The following is a 26398-nucleotide window of genomic DNA, read 5'->3' on the forward strand; positions in this document are numbered from 1 at the left end:
TTTAAGTGATTGCAAACAATCACTTAAAAAGAGGTAACATTTTTAACAGATCAAATTAACTAGGGGAATTAATAGGCTCCTAATTAGGTTGCTGAACACGTGTTTAAGTGCTTTAAGTGTATAATATTTCTCTTAAACTAATTAGCACAATACAGGTTTGACTCGTTATCATTTTCTTTGTTTCTGAATTCTTCGTTATCTATCAAATGTTTAGATTTAGTGGCCAGGTGTCCACACTTTCTCCAATTAGGAACCTGTTGATATGCCTCATTCTTTATTTTGATTAGTTTAAAAGTTTTTTAACCTCTTTACGTAATCGTCTACAATAGAGCACAATGTGAATATGGCACGTTTATTCTTTATGGCATGCAGAGCTATTTCTAACACAAGGTGGCTTAAGTGGGCAAATAATCCCTCTGATATGAGAAGCACCTAATTAAGGAAAAATAATAGCTTGTTACAATTCCGGGATTGCAATTGTGGTTGGAACGAAAACCAGCATAGTGGGCCCCCAGGACCGAGATTGAGAACCTGCTCTATACCTATTATATACGATCCATGCTGCTCGCACACTACCCGAAAATCCTACTGAAACTTTGTGTATACGTCATACATTTGTGTATTGACGGTTAGTCCGTGACGATTTACACGTTCAGTTCTTAGGCGAAGTATTCATTGTTGTAAAGGGAGTCGGTCTTGCTAAAAATACAGGTAAAAACTACAGCGGGCAGGCAAAGTATGAAAGCAGGTGTATTGAAATGCATAAAATGAACTTCCATGAGGGAAAAACTATTTTGTATATGTAGTTTGGGGGTGGGATATGTGTAGCTATCTGTGTTAGTCGCTCATGACATTGCTAACGTCGGCTTCATTTGCTGTTCACGTTAGCTACTGTAAGTTAGCTAACTAGCTAGCTCGAGCTGCCGCTTGTGAGTCGGTAAAGAACCCTGTTACTAATCAAATGTAAATATTGTTAATATTGTCAGTTCATATTGTTATCGTTATTCCAACATGCAGTCCAGTTGAGCAGTTCGCTATGTGTTGCAGCCAGTGAACTGTCAGCAAACAAGCTAGCCTCTGCCTGCTACTACTAGATATCCATAGTTCATATACAGTAGCTAACCGACGCTGCGACTGTCATTTTAAAATATGAAATCAAACACCTTGCTAGTTAGTTAATTGTATCTGGAGTAATGAAATGACACTGGAGTTATTCGTGTTTTGTATACGCCTAATAGAACACTACTAACCATACGAGTTAAATAAAAACTAACTACCTAGCTTCATGCATTAAACTTAACACAAATACCTATCAAAGCTGCCCAACCATGTTCCTGGAGATTTACCATCCTGTAGGTTTTTTCTCCAACCTTAACAAAGCACACCTCATTCAACAGCTAGAGATCTACTTGAGCTGCTAATTAGTAGAATCGTGTGTGCCAAATTAGGCTTTACATGAAAACCTACAGCAGAGTAGATCTCCAGAAACAGGGTTGAACAGCCTTACCTTACATGGAAGGCAGTAATGTAACTTCGTTAACTTACATAAAATAGAGATGAGAGAACGGCATGCAGAAAGTTATACAGCTCACTGGTTGAAATGGTTTTCAAGCCAATATACTGCAACCAAATAGGAGTCTGTTCATGTTTTGTTTGGAAGAATGTGCCCTTCTATAAATAAAATAAAAAATGTAAATAACACTTTACGATCAGTCATGGAGTTAGCCTAATTGCAGGGATGTCAGTGAGCACGTCCAAATGGATTCGGTGATTAGCTTGCTATGCAGTCATATTTTGTTGCATTGGGCCTTGTAGGAAGGGAAAGCCTGCTGGAAGATGCTCCGTCTGCGCTGCAAGGCCAAGAATGGGACTCACATGATGCAGGGCCTGACGCACCAGTCCTGTGTGGAGGAGCTGAAGAGCAAGGTGAAGGAGCTGACGGGCATTCCCTGCGACGTGCAGAAGATCATGGTGGGCTACCCGCCCTCCAGCCTGGACCTGAGCAGTGGGGGATCCCTCAAGGACTACCCCATCAAGTCAGGTGAGGTCGCCCGCTCTGAGCAGAGGTGTCCGAGGAGAAGCCTGCGCGTGAAATGTCCGCAGGAGCAAGCGTTTTCTCTCTCTGCGCCGTGGCGGGTTGCTCAAGCAGTGCAGTGTTCTTTTAAAGCATCTGAAGAGGCCTTGTGATGGCTTTAGTTTAGATGTGTACATTTGCATTATTTTGTAGAGATTATTTTGCATTTTGTAATCCAAAACAGATTACAATCATCTGCATAAAATTAAGGTGAGGTGAACATGCGATCTGATAATAGAAACACTGAACAGCAATGCAATCCAAACAAAGTGTAATTGTAGATAAGAGTGTTTTAAGAGTACTGCTGTGATTATGTGACACAAGTATGTATGTAAGATATTTATTCAGTGTTTCCTACTGCTCGTTGATTATAGCTGGTCTAATATATAGTCTGGTACATGATTAGGTTATTATATATCTGTGTTCAGCATCACCCATTGTTACCTTTCTTAAATTTACATTCAGGGGATTAATAGACATCCACTGAATTTGGGAATAATGGGAAATTCAAATGAAGTATAAGTGCATAGGACAATAACATGAGTTAATATTAAATGTTGTCCATTACAATTTGCGTCTTCTCTGCGTCGATTCTGGTTGTATTAAGTTGTATACAAGACTGGAGCCTTGCCTTTTTTTTTCAGGAGACACGCTTATAGTGGAGGAGGAGAAGAACAAGCCCGTGCCCCAGGCCAAAGCACCGGTGAGCAAGGCGCCCACGCCCGCCGAGCCCCGACCGGAGGCCCCGCCCGCACTGACCCGGCGCGTGGTCCCGGCCGACAACTCCTGCCTGTTCACCAGCGTGTACTACGCGGTGGAGGGCGGGGTCTACGACCCGGCCTGCGTCCCCGAGATGAGGGGCCTCATCGCCCAGATCGTGGCCAGCGACCCCGCCTCGTACTCGGAGGCGGTCCTGGGCAAGAGCAACGAGGAGTACTGCGTATGGATCCGCCGCGACGACACCTGGGGCGGGGCCATCGAGGTGTCCATCCTGTCCAAGTTCTACCAGTGCGAGATCTGCGTGGTGGACACGCAGACGGTGCGCGTGGACCGCTTCGGCGAGGACGCCGGCTACCCCCGGCGCGTGCTGCTCATCTACGACGGCATCCACTACGACCCGCTGCAGAGGGAGACGCCCGGCCCGGACGCCCCGCCCCAGACCATCTTCCCGGCGGCGGACGACGTCATCCTGGCCCAGGCGCTGGAGCTGGCGGACGAGGCGCGGAGGAAGCGGCAGTTCACGGACGTCAACCGCTTCGCGCTGCGCTGCATGGTGTGCCAGACCGGCCTGGTGGGACAGGCAGAGGCTCGCGAGCACGCCAAGGAGACGGGGCACGCTAACTTTGGAGAGGTGTGACTGTACCCCCCGTTTCTGCCCCCTTTACAACATCGCCTGCTGTACATGCAAGCACACACACACACACGCACATATTCATATGCAGACATACACTCGCATACACGTGCACGCACACACGTACACGCACTAGCACACACACACATTCACTCACATACACGTGCACGCACACACGTACACGCACTAGCACACACACACATTCACTCACATACACGTGCACGCACACACGTACACGCACTAGCACACACACACATTCACTCGCATACACGTGCACGCACACACGTACACGCACTAGCACACACACACATTCACTCACATACACGTGCATGCACACACATACGCACACTAGCATGCACAGACATACGCTAGAACACACAGGCATAGCAGAATTCAGACACAGCAGTGAGCGTGTGACCATCAGCCACAGAGAGTGTCCCAGCACTGGAAGGTCTATGAGATTGTGGTAAGGTCCCTTTGGCTGTGCACCTTTGGCTTGTACTTCAGCGAGCTGACTGTATCCCAAGTTGTGCAGTGCAGTGCCACGTTTAAGTATGCACTACTGACCTTACCCTCAATCTAACGCCAGACCATTCCCACATATCTCACTCTCTTTCTCACACACACACGCGCACACACACACACATACATAAGCACACACTTATGGACACTACCATCGTCCCTGTCCCTCTCTGTCTGAACTCAGAGGTGTGTTTTTCTACCTCACCCATCTTGGATCCACCGTTGGACGTTGTCTTCAGACACTGCTGCCCAGCCCCACTGTTACCGAACCTTCAGTGTTAAGAGCTGCTGTTATCCGCTCTCAAACAGGGCTCCTGTCCTGGCCTTTCAGTTTCATCCACAATCCGTTATGACATATTTATTGTTTGTCCTCGATTATTTGTTGTCATGTGCTCTTTGTTTTGCATCTAGGTCAGTGATCTTCATTCCTGGTCCTGGAGAGCCACAGAGTCTGCTGATTTTACCGTTACTCGGCACCTAACTGATAACTTAAAGCAGTCGATTACTCCGTTATCTGACCTCACCTGGTTTCTTGATTCTGAACTGGTTATTGATATATAGGCGAAAAACAAAACCAGCAGACCCTGTGTCCTGCCAAGACCAGGAATGAAGATCACTGATCTAGGATATATCCTGATACGTATGTGGCATATTTCAGGTTTGTGCTCGCCTGAAAGATCAGTTGTACCATAACTGACCTTATGGAAGCCATCCTTCTCCAAGTTCTCAATACCAAGTGCAATACTAGTGTTATCATTGCAACGTAGTGTGTCAACAAATTAATGTTTTTATTTTATTAGTACTTTCATTTTACCTCATCTGCCACATCCGTAACTTATATTATAGTTTCACGAGAGGCTTAATACACAACATATAGACACATTCTGTTTTATTTCAAAGGAAAAAAACTTGAAAATAGCATTCAGTAGCATGATCAGCTCATGGTTTTCATAAAGCCTTGCCATGTGATTGACATGAATTGGAAAAGGTGAAAAATTCCCACTCTTTTCTAATAATGTGTTATTAGTACTGCTTAGGGGGGTACAAATATGTGTGCTGTATCCAAAAATACCCTCTTGAAAAATTGCACACGTATGGTCATTTGCTTTTTCCATTTTCACTCTTGATACACTAATTTCAGCCTTGAAAACACAGGTGAATAGATGAAATCCTCAGCAGTAGTCTACATTTGTGAAGTGTGTTGTTTCTTTTCAGTACAAAGTAACCCCAACAAGTTGCAGTTATATTAGTATAGATAGGGACAGAGTTGCAGGAGGATTTTTTTAACAACTTTAGAGGTGTTAATTATGCAACAGATTGATACAGTTTACATATATCCCCAAAGGAATATATTCTGTGTTATGGCATTTCTGGGAGCCACATATTCCTGCAACAAAACATCTGGATGTAACTCCGTCCAGATCATATTCTGTACTGCCTATCCGGAAGGCTCCAGGTTCTGTTTTTAACACATACCTTATATGTTGACTCGGTGCAGAACAGTACCTGTTAGGCAGCATATCTAACCCGGATGCTAAAACATTTCAACACATGCTGGAGTACTGTGCAGAAGACACACAGCACAGGGCAAATTTGCATTGAGCGGTCTTTGTTGGAACACTCAGGTGAAATATATGTGAAATGTGGAAGCCAAAATAATGTGGTACATAACTAATGCCTCTTCATATCTTTGGCTGTAGTTAATAGCCAGGCTGTACGAGCTGGAAATGATAGTGTCCCACGCTGACTGACTGACTGACTGATGGCCTGACTGACTGAGCGGCCGGGTGTCCTAACTGTACCTCATTTCACCCCTGTGTACCGAAACGGCCGGCTGTGTTGCCGGAGTCCCCGAACTGTGCCTGGAAATATGTGAAGCTGTTACCGAAGCAATGCTGTAACCGTAGATTAAAAGGATGGAGGAAATCTTCCCACTGCTTGTCAAATGGGAGCAAAAATAATAATAAAAATAAACTTGGTATAGTATGTTTAACCATTGTTCTGGAATGAACAGTTTACACGTGTACTGTTTAGTCAGTGTGCTGTTATACATGGACAGTGTGCTGCGCTATTGCAACATTCTCTATAAAGCTGGATTTTCACCTTGCATGCCTACAAGGAAGTTTCAAACTGAAATTGAACACAAGCCTCTGTGTTAAGTATAGGATGGGGGAGGGGTCACAGAACACATCCCTTTAGAACTGTGTGACCTGACATTTTATTCTCTTCTTTTAAAACAGAAAATAAATAATTGGATTCAAGCTGATGTGACATTGGATTCAAGGTCATATTGGGCCTTGTGTAAAATTTCATGAATTAATTCACTACTTACAATAGGGTATTTTACAGTGTTTTGTTTCAGCATAAAGCCAAGAGGTTAAAAAGACCTTGTTGTGGACTCTGTTGTGCTTTGTATGGGCGTATCAATGATGATTAACATTTTCTTTTTTTACCGAGGGCGGAACAGCCGTTCATTTCAAGGAGATGCATGATCACATGGCCTTTACGTCATACATTCGTCGGAATGTTGATTATTGTCAGTGTTCCCACTTTTTTTCATAAGTCTGTGATCTTGAATAAACCACTGTGTTTGTTCCTTTTTAAAGGTACAGCGTCGTAATCACAGTGGCTGCCATGACTGCTCCAATGCTTATGAACTAAGGTCCGTCAGCATTATATGTAAGCCTGCGTATCTCACTTGGTGGGCAGTTTAGTTATGACAATTTCATATTTTCAGTTCAAAAGAGCAGCAGGAGGCATTCCATTTAACTGTGTCATAAGCTTGTTATATAGCTCCACTGAAATCAAAATGGTCGTGATTCTAAATGCATGGACATACGAGCACAGAGACCCGTTCAAAGATGGTTGCACACAGCTAATGAATGTTGCATGTCAAGCACTAAGCAGATTGTACTTGATTCCCAATATGCTGTCGCAAAAAAAAAAAAAAAAAATGAAGCTGCATTCTTTGTGTAGAATGTCGTTGCCATTGTTGGTTTCTCTGCCGGTCATGTGTGTTTCTTACAGGTATGTTATAGTCGTACTGTAATGTGGAATAAGCTTATATGTTGCATATTGGCGCAGAATGCATTGTGACATTACTATGCCGTTATGTTCAACTTTTTACATACTTTGTCCTCAGATTGCCCTCATCGTATGGCCAAACACTGGACCCACCTCATAGCATTATTCCTGTCTGTCTCTTGTGAAGAATCACAGTTTTAATGGAACACTGTTGATGTAGAGTTTGTAATGCTCAGGACATTCTCACATGGAACTCACACTGTGGACTTAGGATTGATGTGTGATGGACACATGCCAGACTGAATGGGAGAGACTATACTGGTTTAGTACAAACGCCTGTTTGTTTAAGGTTGGAAACGAATCGATTACGTGCAAATCTGTACCGCTTATGCAAGAGTGAGCTGTAGAGGTTACTTTTTTTCCTGACGTGTGAGCATTATTCTGCGTAAAAGATTGAAGTAGTTTGAAAAAGGGAAATGGCTGGTAAATTGCTTTTATTTTTTAGAATTGCAGTAGTAGACATTTTAGAATGGATGGGATGTGTTTATGGGTTCAATTCATGTTTTTTTTTTTTTTGTTCAGAAATGCAAGCCCCTGTTGTCATAACCTGGTGTTTTGTACTGCCCTTGGCACATTACTGTATAATGAGTATTATTTTATATTTGCTGGAAATGAATACAGGTGCAGTGGAAATCAGGGCAAAATGGGCCTTCAATAAAATATTGTGAAATTATACTCTAGCAGTTTTGCTGTCATCTATTTTAAGCACAGCTTGTTGATCCATTCAAACCACAGTGGCAGGGAGGGGTAAATGTTCTTTTGTGTTCGTTATTTCTGTATGTTTTAAGGTTCTGGAGGTTATAAAGGGACACATAAAACAGACAATATAAAAGTTTTGTTTCCAAGTCACTATTTTAGTTATCTTCAATTCCGTGCACTTGAAAGAAAACTACAAAAGGAACAGTGTGTGCATTTTAGAATTCAGGACGTACAGCTGGGCCATTGTCGTTAATGCCTGTTTACCATGAGACGATCGTATTGTTCTCCATTCGTTCAGTGACATTGTTCCACAACATAAAACTGACTCAGAGAAGGGTATAATGGCACATCTTGCTGGGAAGCCTCTCCCTTTCCAATGTAGGCACAATGTTTGCCATAGATTGGACAGTCTGAATGATCTGCCTGCGAATAGTGCGAGTTTGTTTCTTGTTGTTCCTTGTGTTTGGTGCTTTGAAGAATCTATTTGTGTGTTTCTGCTGGTGCATTGACTCTTCAGCCATCGTGTGCTTTGTCAGAGGGACAGGGTAAGGCTGAGCAGCCTCATTCCCGTTCACTCTCCGCAGGGCAGTGCTGCAGGACCGAAGCACAGAAAGATTCCTGCAGCTGACGCCTTCTCTGTACAGCATCGATTGCTTGCTGCGGTTCACATGAGTCCAAGCATCGGCCATTTATCCTGTCAGCATATTGCTTTACGCTTGTCACACAGCCTAATGGCGTGGTTTTAGCCATAGTTTGACCCCTATAAAAACGGCCGGCAAAATACCGAGCACACTGCAGTGTCCTGTCTTGTCTGTATTCATAATATTTTTCAGTAATATTCAATAGGAAATATCCTGTAGGGTGACTGACATTTATGCCCAATGAGTCATAATCATTGAATCTGCATGCATTTTCGCTCTGCTTTGACTGCAGGGTAAGGTAGGTGACCATGTCTCCGTCTGTGTCTCTATAATTATGTATCTATTTTCAGCATGTAGCACTGGACACATGCAGAGCCACATATTCAACCTTTTGAATCTTCACATAAGAGGAATTCACCCCCATACCCCCTCCACTAAAATCCACTGTTTATTCCTGTATTTATGATCAGTTCCACCAAACAGTAGCATGTCAACTTTGGCTGGTCATGTAGAACACCCCAACTTCTGCCCATTAAGTACTTAGCTATTTTTCCTCATATAATCCCTTTTATACCAATAGGAGACAAGACATTTCTCACCAAGGTTGATCTGTAATCAGTCTATGTTTGACACAAGTAGTACAAACAAACAACCTTACATGGCCACTCCCAGTTTATTTTTATTAGACAATTGACCAATCCCTAACCTCATAGTACAATTGGAAAAGGAAGTACAGGACAGTTTTGAGTCACTTGGACAGTAACTGTTCGAGACAACCACCTAAAGACTTCTGGCTTATGTTTATATGTGGTATAGAGAAAACACGTGAGGGTTTTTTCCTCTATACCACAAGAGTGGAGCTGTAGGCCCTACCAGTGTTTCATAAAGGACAGACCCGTGCTTGTCCAATACTACATTCCTCACAGTTTCCTGGCCCATAGAAAACATGCTCACATGGAATGGTCAGGTATACCTTGATGGACACGTAGCCATCAAGAGCTGTAGTTCTCAAACAGCTCTTAATTCATTACAGTCACAAGGTGTGTCTGTTTGAATATTGTCTGGAAAATGAAAAGATGCTAACCATAAGCACAGTGTACTGTGATTGAACTTGTTTCCATTTAAATCCTGACATTTGAAGCAGTAAAATGATTTTTAGATGGAAATAAAAAAGAATCACAATACATTGAGCTTTTTTTCAAGGATGTAGTGGAATGTGCCTAATGTTTTTGTTTCTAGGGTATGCCCTGTCAGTTTCTGGGTTGTGCACTCCTCCTTTAATGGTATTCCATATGAGGCACACCCACCGTTCAGTATCTGAAAAATCTTGGCGATGTGTCACTATTTACATTATGACCAGGAAATACATATCAATAATCTTTACTTGTAGGATATTTCAGAGGTAACTGAAGGTGTTTATCTGCACTGCCAGTTCAACTGACCTGAGTTGAAAGCTGGGCTCATTTTAGAACATGATGTGCAGTTGTCGTAATGTGTACAGTAGAATAGTGCAGAGAATGTGTTGTGTAAACACAAGTGCTACAGCTTCAATAAGCTCTTTGCTCCAGCAGCACAAATCATTAACACTCATTTGGGGTCATTTTGTGCCATGGCAAATTTGCATTATCTGCTGAAATACTGGGTTAAAATATTGTTATTGGGGATGTTACAGTAATATGTTCAGATTTTGAGACTTTATCCACTAGATCTCATGTTTCAAGCATGTGTAAACAAGACCTCCTCTCTCAACCTAGTTAATAATTGGCTTGTGTATCAGCTTTAAGGCCAATGCCATTTTACTGTTTTGTTTCTGATTTTGATTCTTTGTATATTGTTTCATTAGAATTTTCAGAAAATATTTGACCCATTAACTTATATAGCTACACCAAATGTTTTGTCTCTATCCTGTATACATTTACATTGCAACCATTAAACTCTCCTTAATGTGTTTCAACATCTCTTAGGTGATCCTTTCAGTCTTTATTGAAAACTGGTATGTGGGGAATAATACTTGTGCTATTACACCTGAAATATGGTCATGTTTACTTTTCAAAAAAGTATCCAGTCCATTGCCTTGACTAATGAGTTTAATGGTTGACTTGTAATATTTATTTCAAATGTCTTAAAGATGTGTGTATCTCAGTAGAAATATAAATTTTATGTATGGGTCTTTCCATTATTACCTGTATATATCCTATTTTAAGGATTTAAAAATGCACTGGTGCACACACACAAAACCTGATTATGGCTTTCTCCCAGGATTGTGAATATATTATTTGTATTAGCTGTGGTGTTACCATATAGATAATTGAAAATAACTATCAGTGATTTAAAAAAAAATTTTTTTTAAAGTAAATAAAATCTCTGTATGCAAAGTAGATTTACTTACATAGACGGAGGCTGTCGAGACAAGAGAGGTTCCACAAGAAATTGATCTTATCGCTTCAATGCAAGGTTAATATTATCATTTTTGCCTCGCAGGTAACATTGCATAATAGCAACACACGTCCACATTCGTTGCGTTGTCTATTTTTTAACTATTCGTATTAATTAATTATTGTGAATTTTTTGCACAGCCATGTAACAATTTTCCAAATCACTTGAATGTTGAGAACACTAGTTATTTGGCATATCAACTTATCCACAAACAAGAAAAAACAGGTATTTCGAGATAAGAGAACCACCCCATAGATATGTTCAAGTAGTAGACTACAGTTTACCATTGGCTGCACCTGCGGAAGACTGCAGTTCCGGCGTGCGCTCATTGGCTAAAAGTGACTCTACTGAAGAGGAAAGACTTATCTTGTGTGTTCACCTGTTCATTTTTCAGCTTCAGGAAACCTGGCACTGCGAAGGGAAGTTTGTTTATGGTAGATAACTAACTTTTGGAATAAAGACCCTGAAAGTAGGCTGCTGTTAGCAGTCTAAGACATATTGCGGTAAGTCATCGTATTAATGTATATTTCACCAAGGAATTACGTTTTTCAAAAGTTGATTGTCCTTTTAGTTGCAGGCTAATGAAAGTCGTGTCTTAGGTGTCTGTACTCCATTTACTATGACAATCTTCTGTCATGGTAATAAATTCACATTGCAAATCCATTGTTGAAGAAATTGACGCATTGATACCACAGGTCGGGCACATTTTCTTAACGTTTTTTCGTTTACGAGATCATAGATTTGCGGAAGTGGACTTCAATGGGAATTTAAACTAGTGTCTTTTAAAATGTGGAAGTAGTCTACTTCTAAATAAGTAGACGAACATTGAATGTTTCAGTTTCGCATGATGACAAGAGGAACTTGTAGCTAACTAAATGTTGCTTGGCTATTTGTCGTTACATTGCGACCAATCGATTTGGTAACCCTACCAATACTCAAGTGTAGACATTTTATTTTATATTGTTATACATATTCCGAATAGAATCCTGCTTCTGTTTCATGAAACCTCCACGTCAAATATTGTTTCACTTCTGTTAAGTACTGTGCAGAAGGGTTTATCCAACACATCGCACCCCTGTTCTGACTTAAGCTGCTTTTCATTCTAACCAATATCGCAACCTCTGAATTGTAATGAGCTGTTAAATGTTCATAATTAGACACCTTCTTGCCAAGAAGAGGAAAATGTTACCCTCTGAAGTCTTGCCTTATGTCAAAATAGCTAAACATTCCATTGTGAATTTCCCATATTTGCATTCGGATCAGTCAAAGTTTTAATTCATGTAACGAGTTAAATCTAGTGGCAAATGTTTCCCTTGAAAGGGATTAATGTGCAGATCAGAGAATGGCAGGTGGAATCTCGATTTTTTTTCCCCCAACATCTCCCAGACGATTTAAACCTAAGATTTCACTTAAACTGGCGTTTTGTTTGTCAGACTAATTTGTCAAAATGGGATTAATTGAAATCGAGTCATTGTTTCTAAATTATATTGGGTTGTCATTAATGAAAAGCAAGCGGATAATCTCGGTAATTTTGCTGTAAAACTTTACACTCCAGTGAGTGAAATCCTATACCGTTTATGTAATATTATCACTTGGCAGGCAGTGTGAACCTATCATTAAACATTCATGTGTTGGGGTCATAACACTAAACTACTTAGATAAGACCAGCGTAGTATCCGTTACTATTGTTAGGATGTAATTACGTTCTTATGAGTTTATTATACATCTTTGGAGAGGGCTAGCATAATATTAGAGGGCTAGCATAATATTCAATGTATTTGTAAAGAAAGTTCAGATATAAAACATGATGACGTTTGCTGGTGTTAAAATTAATTCTCAAAATTTAGTTGCAGTTAAACAATACGGTTAAAATCAAGCCAGCAAATTATAAAAATCAGGAAGTCCCACACTCATAGTATAAGGATCCCGTGATTTGATCATTTTATTATATATTTAAAAGATTTAAGAGACATGAATTGTAAAAGGCTAGATTTATGAGCTGGTGGTTTACATTGAAAGTTGGTTATCTGATTCTGTGTGCCCTGCCATGCCTGGCTTTGCTTCCTTAGATTTCTTTCCTAGTTGCATGCAAAAGAAAGCACATTATTTGTGCCTGATATCTGAGCTTGTTGCGTAATACTGTAGTACATGTTAGAAAGCAGCAAGGAGGTCAGGCAGAGAAGAGAAGCAGCCAGGGGCCTGAATCCAGGAATACAAGGATGGGCTCCACATTCTGTCCACGGTGCTTTACATGAATGAGTGTACTGGAGATCTGTCTCTCCTTGCCTTTCCCATCCAACTATTTGAGTAATTGCTTTCCCAGAATAGGCCTTTGGAGAAAATAAAGAGAAGAGAAAATAAGCTAATTGGTGATGTTTAACACTGCTGGATAACATGTTGTTAAGTCTCTTGAATCTTCTACCTTGAGGACTGTAGATTATTCTGGTGTTCCCTCACTACCTGTAGAAGATGGACCTACTATTGCACATTACTGTGAAGAAGCTTCTTGTCCCAGGGGCTTACAAGGAAGTGTATTTACTTGACCTGAACTCACGACAGGTTTGCTGCCGACTGGATATACTGTGACATGGGCCAGTGCTTGGCATATTGGTCAGCAGGTATGGCATCACTCTTGCTGACAGTGGGCTCAGTGGCTTCGTAAAATAATAGTCACTGCTGTGAATACTGTGTTAATGGCTGCACAAATGTGATTCACCAGCAAACTGAAGATGTGTTCAGGACATCGCCGTGACTCTGACATAAACTGTGCTCTTCAGAAACTCCTTGTTCCAAGGTATTATTTGGAGTATAATTTGCATGCAGTTGGGTGCTTCAAACTTAGATGGAAAAGCAAAAATCCACAAGAAATTGATATAATAAGCGTCTCATCTACTGATTACGTTTACTGAAAATATACAGCATCGCCTTTTCATTGATATTGAGGAATAAATTACATGACATCAGTTTTCCTTTCACTTTTTTCTATTATACAGACATACCTGTACTTATAAATGATGAAATGTCATAAAAAGACATGTTTACACACAGGTTTTTTTTGTTTTGTTTTACAATTTATTGCCCAAAAAATTACACTTTTTTCAGAAGGTTGGAAATCACTTCACCAAGTTGGATAGTCAGGAAGTTTGCTCCTGAACATTACAATTCAGAGACCCAATCAAATGGTTTCAGAGGGTCAGAAATGTGTAATGATGATAATTCCCAGAGTGCAGAATTATATGGTGAATACTGTATTAATCCTCTCTTCCCAAGTGTAGCATTTCCCAGTACTGATCCTGTAGAAACCTGTGTACATTCAATTATGTTATAGCTATGCTCCATTTGGAATGAGCAACTGTATTCATAATAAACTAGGTGCTCCTACTCATGGATGAGGCAGGAAATAACTTGCCGACTGAAATCCTCCCGTCCTTGATGGTGCTCTGGCCACTTATGCATTGTCCCGCTAGGCAGCCAGGCACAGTAAGCACTGGCATGGCTTTGAGTTTGACTTCTGGCCATAGGGCATGTCACAGCACTGAGACTCTTCAACTGTAGTCCTTTAGCCTGATGGACCATCTAGACAGGCTGTTCTACTGTAAGGGAATATTAATCTGTATTAGTTGTTGACATTATCTGCACTCAAATCTGTGTGAAGGAAATGTGTTCTTGGAAATTAGCTTGTGCAGCTGAAAAGGCAGAGGTTTTACTTCTTAAATATTGTTTTTAAAATTAATATTTAAAGATTTGAGAACAATGCTTACATTAACCAATTTTAATTAGTTGCTTATTTGTACCACATAAGCTAATTGAACTAATCAAACTTCTTTACCTTTAAATTATTAGTTTCATTCAACTGATTCACAGCTGATTAACAGTAAATTAAGAACTGACTTTACTGTATGTTTGACTGTCTATTAGCTTAAACACAAATCCAAATGTTAGGCTTACACAGTTCTTACCTAAAGACCCTTTAAGCTGATAATTGTGAAATTATGTCAGTTCCAGATCAATGCTAAATGAGAGTTCTGTCAAGCCTAATTAGATGAGCTCTTTTTGGAATGAAAAATGGAGTCCCCAGGGCTGGTATTGGTGGAAACGGTGCCGTAGTGTTAAAGGCTATTCGACAGAGCTCAAGTCGACAATTGGTTATGCTGTATTGACTCGTGGCTTATTGTGCAACAAAACAACCACTCCATTCAGTTTAAAGCGATGTTGTGCTGAAGCAAGCTAAACATTAAACTTTAAGTCTTTCCCCGTATGTGTGCACATGGGCTGTGTCGAGTTGCATAACAGCATAGTTTATGAGCCTTTATTTTCCTATAATGATTAACTCTGCCTGACTGTTTTTTTTTTTGGACGTCAAGCATACTTCGCATTTCTCTTCATCGGGGGAGAACATTTACCTCACAGTGTCACCCTCAAAATTAGTTAATGGATCTTGGTGATCGTGACCTGTTGTTGCCTCGTTCCAGTAGGCCTATGCTAAGGCAGTATCCACGGACACCGCAGGTGACAAACTCTGACCTCGGCCTTGGACAACAAAGACCCTTCGTTTTCATTTCGCCTGACATGTGCGAGCAAGTCACTGGTTAAATGAATAACTGCATTGCGTTACAAAAATAAAGAGGGGAGCAGGCAAAGTGACATTCCTCGGGTGAATTAAGAGCCACCTTGGCGATGGGCGTAGCCCGCCCCGCGAGAGCTGTCACACACAGCCACTCTGCAGGTTTACGGCTTCCTTTGTGTTCGTGTCCGCCTTTAAATCCATCAGCGGGAGGCGTCTTTAATTAGCGTCAGCGAAACGGCAATCGCGGACCGATCGGGGCGGCCTGCAGTCCTCGCTTACGAGCAGCGAGAGCCCTGCTCCCTCCCGTGCTGAACAAGTGTCCCCCCGACCCCGACCCCATCTGGGGGTGTTTTACAGAAGTGTGCAGTTTAGAATGTGTCCCAGTGTCCATCTGCCCGAAGCGCAGTCAGTGAAGCTGAATCTACCTCCGTGCCACTCTGCGCGCGCTAGCATTTGCTCAGCGAAACGGTTAGATAATGTTATCACTGTGATATTACATTTACAGAGGCTGCCCTGGATCTGTCTCAACTGGCTTATTATTTTACGGTTTTGCTTGGGGGAAGGTGGGCTGGCATCACTCCAGATTTACTGAGAGGTATTAACTCTTCTGATCTACTGAACCCACAGGCAATTAACTGACAGTATTCCAATTGCTCGATTGAATAGCATTAATGTAACACTGCTTTCGATTTCAAGTTATTTGGATACGTGTGTTTTGAATTGGTTGTTATTGAAATGTCAGTAGTTGAAGCAAACTGACTTTATTTGAATGGAGGGTGGAGCTCTCCATTTAGTTATGTGAAAAGAAACTATCAGAATTCCACAAAACTGTTGCTCCCTTAAGGATGTGCGTAAGTAAGGTGGAATTTGGTGATGCTTTGTATATGATGTGGTTTGGTTGGTGTTAAAGTGGTAAGTTCGTGAGGATGTGTTCCAGAGGTCAACTCCTTCTCTCCTGGTTTTTGTTTTGTTTTGTTTTGGCTTCAATTCTTGACCTTGAGAAGGGTGATGTCATTAAGAGTCTCAAATACATGGCATTTTGTTGCCGCTGTCACTAACAGCATATTACGCTGAGAATCAGGTAGGGCCCTGGAATATTGGCCTAAGTCTTAAGATCATCTTTAACGGTGGTTCATCTTTGGTTGGTTGTTGTTAAATGTTATTACTTACTAAGTTCTGTCTCTGTGGTCATCATTATTAGCCGATTATGAAAAACTAATTTGATTTGGTAGCCTATTTGAAGTTGTTTATAGTACAACTGTGATCGAAGGAGATCAACCATGTGATGGAACAGTGTTTGTCCTTCTGCTTAGTTTAAGAGTCTTATTAAATGCTACATCATTGAGTGCTTACTCCTTTGTGAGCAATATTGTAATGTAATAACATTAGCTAGCTTTCATTGCAATTGATTAAATTATTGTACCCCTGATGTTTGCCTTAGAGAAGAATATATGATTATTTGTGAAAATAAATGTTTGAATGTTAGCATTACACAGAATATTTACATAATGGCATTCATAATGTTATAGTCTCATACAGTACCTAATAATCATTATGTCACATTGAAGACCCCCTGAAACCACAATGTTTCCCTTAATATGAGAAATGTAACACAGTATGCCTTTGATAAGCATTCATCGGTTGGTGTTGTATAGTATCTGATAGAAAACTTTTGTTTTTAATTTGTGATTTTTTTGGCAGGAAGTTTCCTCATTTTTGTAGAAAAGGCTTGGAGATGCAGTCTTGTGGAAGGCTGTTTTTACTCCAGAATGAAGGGGTGTATATTATTATTTTTTTAAGCTTTGTTTCAGATTGAAGAACATGTATGATTTAAGGAACAACAGGAAAGTTTTGTTTGCCTTTTTCTTGCAGAGGATAAAAGTGTCCTTTGTTTGCCCAGTTCCTCAATTGATGGGGAACTAGTTTCAGTATTATCTTCAAAAATCTCTTGTAAACCTCTATTTGCTAGAGCACAAACCAGATTTTGTTCTTTTTTTATTGTTTGTGGAAATATTCCATACCGTGAAGTTATTCCACATCAACCCTCTCCCCCTACCATCACTCTTTAATGCCAACTGCTTGCCTGGGTGTCTGCAGTCTGCCTGTGATGTCACTCATGAGGAGCAGTCTTTCAAAGCAGAAGCTGCAGTGGCTTTGCTGGTGCGTTCAAAATGGACAAGAGGTGGATGGTTGATTTCACCTCTGAGGACTTGCTTGCTTGGGGTTGCTCCAGCAGTGGGATGGTCCTACAGCAATTTTTTCGAATTCCAAACCCACTTTCTACCCAGTTTGGAATTCCATAACATAGCTGTAGGCCCATCACATTGCCGGACAGGGGAGATAAGTTTAATTACCCGGTTTTAGAAGTTGTTTGATCTTGCATTTTGGTCAGTCGGGCCATTTGCCTTGGGTTCTGTGGAAAAATGGATTAAATGTCACTCTTGCTTCATGTCAATAATTGTGTCTGCCGGTGAGGTATAACCAGGTATAGGCTACTGCATAATAATGAAAGTTCTACCTTCCCCTTTTACATTTACATGTATTTAGCAGATGCAGCTACTCAGAGTCACTTGCAGGATACAGTAGTATGTAAAATAAGATTACATGAACTCCCGACTACAAAACAACATGACATTACAATGAGGCCCTTATCTAAAGTGACCTGAAATGAAGTTCATCAATCTCTCATTGAGAAGTGCGGGAGCACCAAAGTGATGAACATGCTTAGTTGGTAATGATATGGTCATTGCTAGCCTCAACTAGGCTGTTAGAAAAAACTTAACCTGACACACCCATTCAATGTTTTCACAGTATTTAATTGTGCAAAAATCCATCTGTTTATCCTGTTTTACATACTCTGCCAAATTAACACACAAATACAGTGAATTCTACAACTTCAGTGTTTAACAGCTACACTTGTGCTAAAAATCTGGGTAGCCTACATGTTGATAAAATCTTGTTATTAAGCGGTGGGTCATCAGAAATTCACTGTAGCAACTGAAACAAAGCTTCTTTGTTTAAAAACTTGTATATCCTAACATTAAGTGCCATGTAACCTAGTAAAAGAGCTAAAAGAACATTTATTACAATGATAAAACCGTGGCTGAAGACTGCAAAGTCATAGAAAGTGCTAGGAGAGAGAGGCAAGACCCAAGATGCAAAGGTGGGCTTTCAACTTAAATGTAGTCTGCTTCCACGTTGCATATTCTGCTATTAACACGACACCGACAGTGAAAAGAACTTAGATTAGCATGAGCTCCAAAACTGAGCCTTGTGGTTAGTAGTGCAAAGAGTTTATACATCTTGCAAAACACGTTCTTTGCTGTGATGCTTGGCAGTTTCCTGCCTATTAATTATCCTGCTGTTTCCTATAAACGACCCATAAGGAGATCAGTGAAGTGCAGGCAATGTAGAGGAACAGGGTGAGGCTAAATCTGTATACAATTAGACTTTACAATTATCTGTTTATTTGTGCATATACAAGGCCAATGGAAGTTAATGGTTGTGATTTTCCTGCAAAGTGCTGTGTCATGGCTTTAGCACATTTCTCTCAGACTCCAACCACAGCTTCTCCTATATAGTTTACATTTGTGGCATTCTGCTGGTTTCTATGTATATGGGAACTGAAACTATTAACAGTTGAAGTGGGGAAAAACACGTCTGGTCTTTATTCAAGGAGTTGTGTGTGCTTTTAGCATTGGGGACCTCCAAGCCCTTTGGAGTACATTGCTATGAGTTGACCTTGGAGTAAAAAAAATCCCCCCTTTCCCTACTCAACAGGGCTGGTTCTGAGAGAGGCTCTCTGCGGCTTTCAGCCAATCAGCAGAAGCCTTCAAAGTGGCAACCCTGCCCTGCCCCCGTGCGATGCCGGAGAGTGACACGTGGACAGGCGGCGTTGCCATGGAAACGATGACCAGCATGGACAGTGCGGGAAGCTGCGACAGTGTTGTCAGCGTCAATTCCGTCTTTGTGAGTTCTGCCCTCTCCATGTCTTCAGCCTCTGCCACGTTACATCCACGTGATCTCACACATCCTCTTTATTTGTAATGCTATTTGCCTTTGTTTGTAGTACTAATTATCGGTTTCTGTGGCTAACTCTGCACTTACTGATTTTAAATGGGCCGTCTGTAGTTTTTGGTGATAATGAGGATATCTGTGTCTTTTGTATTCTTGAGAATAACAGAACTGATGGTATCCACTTTTGAGTGTATGCAAAGTGAATGTAATGTAATGTAACTCAGAAACTAGTAGAACTTCGCAACCTATTCTTCCTGATACTAGCATTCAGTTTACTTCATCATTCTTGGTATAAGCTACACTGATCATACTTTCAAATGCAGCTTGCAAAACAAGTGTATGGTACATACCTGCCATTTATACAAGAAACAGGATGTTTCTGTCAAATATATATGCATGTATGTAGAAATGTATACATATTTATTTATAAACACTGTATAAATTCATATGTTCACATGTCTTATCCAGGCACATTCAGAATACAACATTTAATGGGAAAATTTTTCTAAGCAGTATTTTTAAGTGTTTAACTTATACTGTAGTCAGAATAATGTCAAAATCAGCTAGTTATTGGGAAATGGGGAAACATCAGAGATTAAATGTTCTCTTGGTCTTCACTGGGATCTATATCTGTTATGTGGTTGTATGAAAAAAATACCAGAAGGCTCATGTTTTGGGTGTGACACAATGTAGTGCTCATGTAGTGACACAAAAGACATTTTTGTCATTCTTTTTGGACTGGCATTGAAACTAGTATCTGATGAAACCGCATGTTTTAACAGCGGTTTTAATAGATATTTGGACTCACGCAACACTTGAAACAATTGATTTCTTTAAAGCAGGGTTCAAGAGCATAGATCAGTCTGTGATCTTGTTTCAAGATCTGTAGGAGAGATCCATTTGTTTGCGAGAAGTCTTTGAAGACACCAACAGTGAAGCCTTCAATGTTTTCTACTAGGAAGATCAAAAGCAAGTCCTTTCATTGTTGCTCATAAGGACATCAAATGAGGGAGAGGAGTTTTTCCACTGAAATAAAATCCCTGCACAGTGGAATTTAGATTTAAAAGCTGCTCTGAACAGGAAGTGGGCAAGTTTGACTTTCCATCAGGGCCATGTGAAAGGTAAACGTATGTGACCTCTTAGGTCGCGTTTACATGCATGCATTTACTACAAGTGAGGCATTTTCTCCAAGTTCTGTGGCATATTGTATGTCCTTTGCTTCGAAATGGTGGTTTACAGTTCCGTCACAGCTGCGCTAACCTCCCCTTATCATCTGCACAAAGGATTATGTGCAGGGGCGGAGCTAGCCTGTCATACATATATGGGTGTGAGGCATGATGAGATCCCCCCCACCCCCCACGCTCCACACAAAAGCCCTACCCAAAAATCTGAATAACATTGCTGAATGACAGGCTTGCTGTCACTTGGTGGCTACAGAGTGATCACAACAAGTTTTATTCGGTAAGAACGCCTATATCTCGGCGGTCCAACCCTGTTCCTGGTAATCTACATCCTGTAGGTTTTCATTTCAACCCTAATTTTTCCTCACCTAATCAGCAGCTCAACAGGATCCTTAGCTGTTGAATGGGGTGTGATTCGTGAGGGTTGGAATGAAAACCTACAGGACTAGATCTCCAGGAACAGGGTTGGGCAGCCCTGGTCTATATTATAATCATGTACTAATAGGTGCCTGTTGTGTCTCATAAATAGCACATTTAATAATCATCGTTCTCATAATGAAAATATGTGCCAGAACAATGGGTAAATAGCCTCAGAGGGTTAAATAGTGTCACGCTAAGAACAACACAAAGGGAAAGTGAGTCCATTTTAAAGATCCTGTATATTTCAATGTCAACTCTGATTAAAAATGTATATACATTTTTAATGCAAACAATTTGAAGTGTTGCTTGTCAACATTCATTTAACAAGGTTTTTCATGAATTAAGCCTAAGTTAATGTTTGGGCACACAGGGGGTGTGCCGCACCCACGGCACCCCCGTTAATTCTGCTTCTGATTGTGTGCACAAGTTCTATTGATATGTCGAACAAGAAGCTCAAGAGCTCTGAATTTGCTTTTAGTGTACAACAGAATGGACCGAATGTTTGATAGACTACTATCCTTCCTTTGGACTTCTTAGTTGTGGGGCCATGCCCTTTGAAAACAAGTTACATACAAGAAATATGCAACACTGGCCACGAATGAATTAAACTGTTCGCATAAAACCATTCAAAGATAAAAATGAAATAGCTGCTCTTTCCCTGATGTTAAGGCAACTTCTTATAATTATATATTATTAAATATATTTTTTTCCCATTGATGCAGTGTCAGAAGTGTGGGACTACCGTCTCTTTTAGCCATACCAGTTTCTCTTTTACCCATACCAGTTAGAGTGGTTATGGTAACCACTTTTGACCCTAGACAACTGGAAGTTATCACTGTTACCTTTCAATCCCCTGTCCATATTCTAACCACAAAACCGACCCAAGATGGGTGCTCCGGCCCTGAGACCCATTATGAATATGGGCCCAGGTCATTTATAGTCTGCCTCAATCAATGTCTCATTCATTAAATGATTGTTAAAATGGCTTATGTAATAACTTTCAGTCACATGGGTCTAGTCAATAATGACGGACTGCAGGACCTCCATTCTACCCACGGGATTCCAGTGTGGTATAATCCTGTTTTTGATGTGTGTGTGTTCCTGTGTGCATGTTTGTGCTCATCTGTGTGCATGTGTGTGTCCATTATAGAGTGATGATAGTCTGGAGCACCTTTCGCCTGAGGAGCGGGCATGTCTGATGTTCCTGGAGGAGACCATAGAGTCCCTGGAGGCTGAGGAGGACAGTGGCCTTTCCACCGATGAGCCGGAGGACCGTCTTCCTATGCCTAACAGCTTGGTTGCCAAGATGGTCCAGCGCACCTCCTCCATGGGTCAGAGCAGGATGGATGGTAAGTCGGGTGGGGCATCCTTTACCCCATCTTCCCTGTCTCACCCTTCCAGGCATGGGAAACATTGGGGGAAATGTACTGGATAGTAATAACTTTGTATTAAGTTTTTTTTTAAGCAAACATAAAACATTACATGACAGATTGTTGAGTATTTTCTTAATTTTGTTGCAGATGTATCAAATAATCCCTACAATCATCCCATGAAGGACCACAAGGCCTCTAGCTACCTAGTGCCATCTCCATTGGTCCTGGCTAACAATGGCTCCAGCACCCTGCCCAAAGCTGGGGTGGGTGTGGGGGCAGGGACTGACCCCTTACCAGCCACAACCCCCCGCCTGACCGACCTTCCACCAGACAGGGTTGACCTGGTCCACCTGCCCATTAATGTCAGCCCAGACATTGACCCCGGCCAGGGTAACGTGTTGGTGATCCCCCCTCCAACGGACTTCAGGGATGAGCCAGTTGAGCAGGAGGACCTTCCGGGAGGCAGCACACCTTTGCTCAGGCGACCGCTGTCCCAGGGAGACATTATGCAGCTTCTCAGGAAGTCTGTGTCAAAGGACGAGGCTAAGTTGCTCACTGTTACCCACGATGACCAATCCCACAACGGCAACAGCCCTCCTTCTCCTTCTGAGACCCCGCCAGCATCCCCTTATGATTTTGATGAACCAAAGAACCACCCGCCGGCTGTGGCCCCCAAGCCAAAACGACTCCCTTCCAACATCATCCTAAAGACCTCAAAAGGTCCCATTCCCAGCCCAGTGTCCAGCCCAGACCACAGCACCAGCTCCTCCTGTACGTCGCCCAACGATAAGATCCTAATGGACCCCCAGAAGGTGCGGATGGAGGCCCTCCGAAAACTGGGCCTGCTGAAGGATGACGAGGTAGATTCGGGTCCCACCCACAGCACCCCCCCATACTCTCCCAAATTGCACAGGTCCTGGGAGCACACCCCTTCGCTGGTAACCCCTGCCTCCACAGACCCACCCCAGATTGACATACCTAAAGCCCAGTCCTCGCCCAACCTGCCCCGAGCTAAGGAGGCCCAGCAGCCCAAATTCCATGGAGAGTATCGAGAGCGCTCAAGCAGTGAGCTCCCCAGTGTCACTCGACCATCTCGCACCATCTCCACGGGTGAAAAATCTGCCACTCTTGAGCGCATGGGTTCTGGCCTCAGTTATTCGTCCATGGGCCAGATTTCCACCAGCTCTGGCCAGGATAAGGGCCTGCCTAAGTCCCTTGAGATGGACTCCCTCAGCCAGCTACGCAACACCCGGCCTCGCCCAGCCTCCCTGGGAAACGGGAAGGACTTCAGGACCATTCAGGGGGACGCTCCCCGGACAGCTGCCCCTGGCACTGCTGTAGCCAAGCCCCCTGAGTTTGGGGATGGTGTCAGGCACCTGCAGGCCAGCAGCTCTCAAAAGCTCCCACGCTCCCAGGGGGTCAGCGTGCTGATCACACCCCGGAGCAAGTCTGGCGAGGACCGCCGTGAAGCCCTGCGGAAGCTTGGTTTGCTCAAGGACTGAGCCCCCGGGCGTGGGGCTCTACACCCTCCCCAAACTGAGCCCCAGCCATATGGACAAGCCCCATTCTGAAAGATGGGTGCACTGTGACTCCCTATCCACTTCGCTACTGTCGAGACTGCCATGAGAGATCACTGCAGAGTTTGGGGAGATAAGACAACATACAGTATGTCTATGTACAGGAGAATGTGCCTTTTGCTTTGATAGCACGCTGATGCTATCTGTCAAACTGCCTTCAATGGACGACGCATACTATCTGAGATGTAGAAGTATGTACAGTAAAGTATGTATAGCATTTTGGTCTTTATAACTACTGTGAATTCGACTATATTTGTACAATCAAATGTTAAAATTTCGATTTTCTAAATAAACAGCATCATGAAGCAGCATTACCTCTCCAACTTAGTCTCTTGTTACATGGCTTGGAAATGTTTTTTCAAAATCTTTCTGTGGACATGTAAAAGTCGTTCCCAGTGGCTGCAGTATTACCTTTGTGTTCAGTGGACCACTGCCTTGTTAATGAGATGGATGAGTTGCCTTGTACTCCTCATTCCTAATTGACACTGTACGGCTAGTGTAACACAGACTTTTGGGAAATCAATCACTGTAATCAAAATCCTTTCAAAGGTTGAGGTACAGCCATCTCGGGCACAGCCATCGTTTCATTATTTGTTTCCTTTGACTGGACGAGCCAGTCGTTTTGAAGGGTTCTAAACAAAGAGCTATAGAATTCCCCAGCTAATGACTCACTGGCACATCAATGCCTTATCTGTCCTTCAGCTGCTCTCTTCCATAACATGGACGCTATCATACAGTACTGCTTTACTTCTGCTGTAGAACCAGCAGTGAGGCGCTCCGACATGAATTCAGTACAATGGATCTCTGTTAATCTCTCCACACCGCTCACAGAACACGTCTCTGAGGTGCAATATTAAATATTCCTTCACTTCCTCGGCATCGGCAGCTTGTTTATTGAGGAAAACGGTTAGAGCAATGTGGTTTTCATTCCTGTGTCTGACCACAGATGATTTTATTTTTATTTTGTCAGTTTTCACCTCTATTTTCAAACCCGAGCGTCGGTACAGTTGCCGTCTATGCTGCAGAACTGAATTGTGGTTGGAAAATCAGGCCTCTGGCTCTGCAGGGCTGGCGAAAGATGAGAGGTTGAGAGAACCCACTGGCGAGAATGATTGGCGATCAAAATCAGCCCTCGAACTAAAATGCCTGGTTTCCCTATTCCCTCTGCCTTCAGTTAAAATGGAACCTTTACATTGTTTTTTGCCCCCTCCCCCCTTTGCTCTCATTGCCATTTTATCCAATTCCAGAGCTTTTTAAAATGTTGACCACGTTCAAGGCAGGTGGGTGGTTGTGGTATTATATATTATTATAATTTTGCTTGAAAGTTATTGGCCTGTTCAAGTGTTTCCAGAGGTAAATTGTGTTAAATTTCATTCATTGTTAATCCACCTGTTCTGCACCTGTCCTTTCCTGGCAGGCCTTGGTATAGTCTGGGCTCCATGGCGCTCCCATTTTAGGAACATCATATCATCATGGATATGTGAGAACCGGAAAAATAATTTAAGAGGACATCTTCTAATTGGGATGCATTAGTGTTCTCCTTAATTTTTCAACTTGGATGTGCTCCTTGGAAAAAATGTTAGCGTAGAGCCCCCTGTATGGTAGTACACCTGAAACCTGTTTCAGCAGGGGAATGTGAGAGTGTGGACTGGTGTGGTGATGGGGCCACAGCTCTTTACGGCGCTGTCGAGCTGAACAGCACAGGCACTTCTTGGGAAGGTTTTAAAGACATTCCACGACAAAGAAAAACCGTAGTAGGAGAACAGTGCTGATACAAATCTTTGACGTGTGGTTACATCTTTGCTGACGTAAAATGTGTCTTTGCCTCAAAACAGGCTGTACGTCATCATTGAAGTCTGAAATCAGATATGTTGGAATGTATCAGGAGGAAAACCACATTATCTGGTGATGCATTCACACCTGGTTTTCTGTGCCAAAGAGCTTGGTTTCAAAAGGTAATGCACCTTGGCGGCCTGTATATATTTCAGGCAACTATCTAATGAACTCCAGTTGTCGTCATATGTAACTGCAAATAATGCAGTCTAAGGTCACAGAGATGTGCCATGCAGAGACACTGTGATTACACAATGCATAACAGATCTGAGATGGTGACCTGCTCCGATCCTCATGCCTTGTTACAAGGATGGCCAGTGGGTGGATTTTACAGTGAACTTTGGAGATTAAATTCAAGCTTGTGCAACCAAAGCAGGGTGTTTTATTTTCAAAAGTGCCCCCACCTATTATACAAACATTTATATACAACACAAAAGACTCCGCACATCAATTATACCCATTCAATTACACTTACTGCCAGCAAGCCTACTGACACAAATTACCTGCTTATATACTCTACATTATCCAGACTATACCATTTGTATAAAATATTCAATTATCTCACAGAAGATATGGCAGTATGACATACATATCTTTATACATGTATTATCAGGTGCTACTTT

At 42.0% G+C, this 26398-nt stretch overlaps 2 protein-coding genes across 4 annotated transcripts; both read left to right on the forward strand.

Moving 5' to 3' along the window:
- Positions 1 to 516: 516 nt before the first annotated feature.
- Positions 517 to 7706, forward strand: yod1 (YOD1 deubiquitinase). Of its 3 annotated transcripts, none has more exons than XR_010324087.1 (4): positions 517 to 711; positions 1816 to 2041; positions 2719 to 6626; positions 7090 to 7706. XR_010324087.1 is itself a non-coding variant. In XM_064298826.1 (3 exons), exons 2-3 carry the CDS (start codon positions 1837 to 1839, stop codon positions 3429 to 3431), a joined length of 918 nt encoding a protein of 305 aa, XP_064154896.1. In that variant the 5' UTR covers positions 517 to 711; positions 1816 to 1836; the 3' UTR covers positions 3432 to 7706. The 3 variants fall into 3 exon arrangements, 1 of the variants encoding a protein (XP_064154896.1); XR_010324086.1 differs by having other exon boundaries at positions 2719 to 3919; positions 3953 to 7706; XM_064298826.1 differs by having other exon boundaries at positions 2719 to 7706.
- A 3442-nt stretch (positions 7707 to 11148) lies between these two features.
- zgc:158258 (uncharacterized protein LOC791186 homolog) lies at positions 11149 to 24253 on the forward strand. The gene is made up of 4 exons (XM_064298827.1): positions 11149 to 11310; positions 19155 to 19343; positions 22143 to 22341; positions 22513 to 24253. The coding sequence occupies exons 2-4, from the start codon at positions 19239 to 19241 to the stop codon at positions 23865 to 23867; spliced, it is 1659 nt and encodes a 552-aa protein (XP_064154897.1). The 5' UTR covers positions 11149 to 11310; positions 19155 to 19238; the 3' UTR covers positions 23868 to 24253.
- Positions 24254 to 26398: the final 2145 nt, after the last annotated feature.

Source organism: Anguilla rostrata, chromosome 11 (assembly GCF_018555375.3).
Source record: "Anguilla rostrata isolate EN2019 chromosome 11, ASM1855537v3, whole genome shotgun sequence".
NCBI lineage: Eukaryota > Metazoa > Chordata > Actinopteri > Anguilliformes > Anguillidae > Anguilla > Anguilla rostrata.

Excerpts from the sequence above, each read along its gene's own strand:
- yod1 (XM_064298826.1), top strand. The coding sequence starts at position 1,837 with ATGCTCCGTCTGCGCTGCAAGGCCAAGAATGGGACTCACATGATGCAG. Across the intron at positions 2,042-2,718 it reads GGACTACCCCATCAAGTCAG|GAGACACGCTTATAGTGGAG; the intron begins GTGAGGTCGCCC and ends TTTTTTTTTCAG.
- zgc:158258 (XM_064298827.1), top strand. The coding sequence starts at position 19,239 with ATGCCGGAGAGTGACACGTGGACAGGCGGCGTTGCCATGGAAACGATG. Across the intron at positions 19,344-22,142 it reads TCAGCGTCAATTCCGTCTTT|AGTGATGATAGTCTGGAGCA; the intron begins GTGAGTTCTGCC and ends TGTCCATTATAG. Across the intron at positions 22,342-22,512 it reads GGGTCAGAGCAGGATGGATG|ATGTATCAAATAATCCCTAC; the intron begins GTAAGTCGGGTG and ends ATTTTGTTGCAG.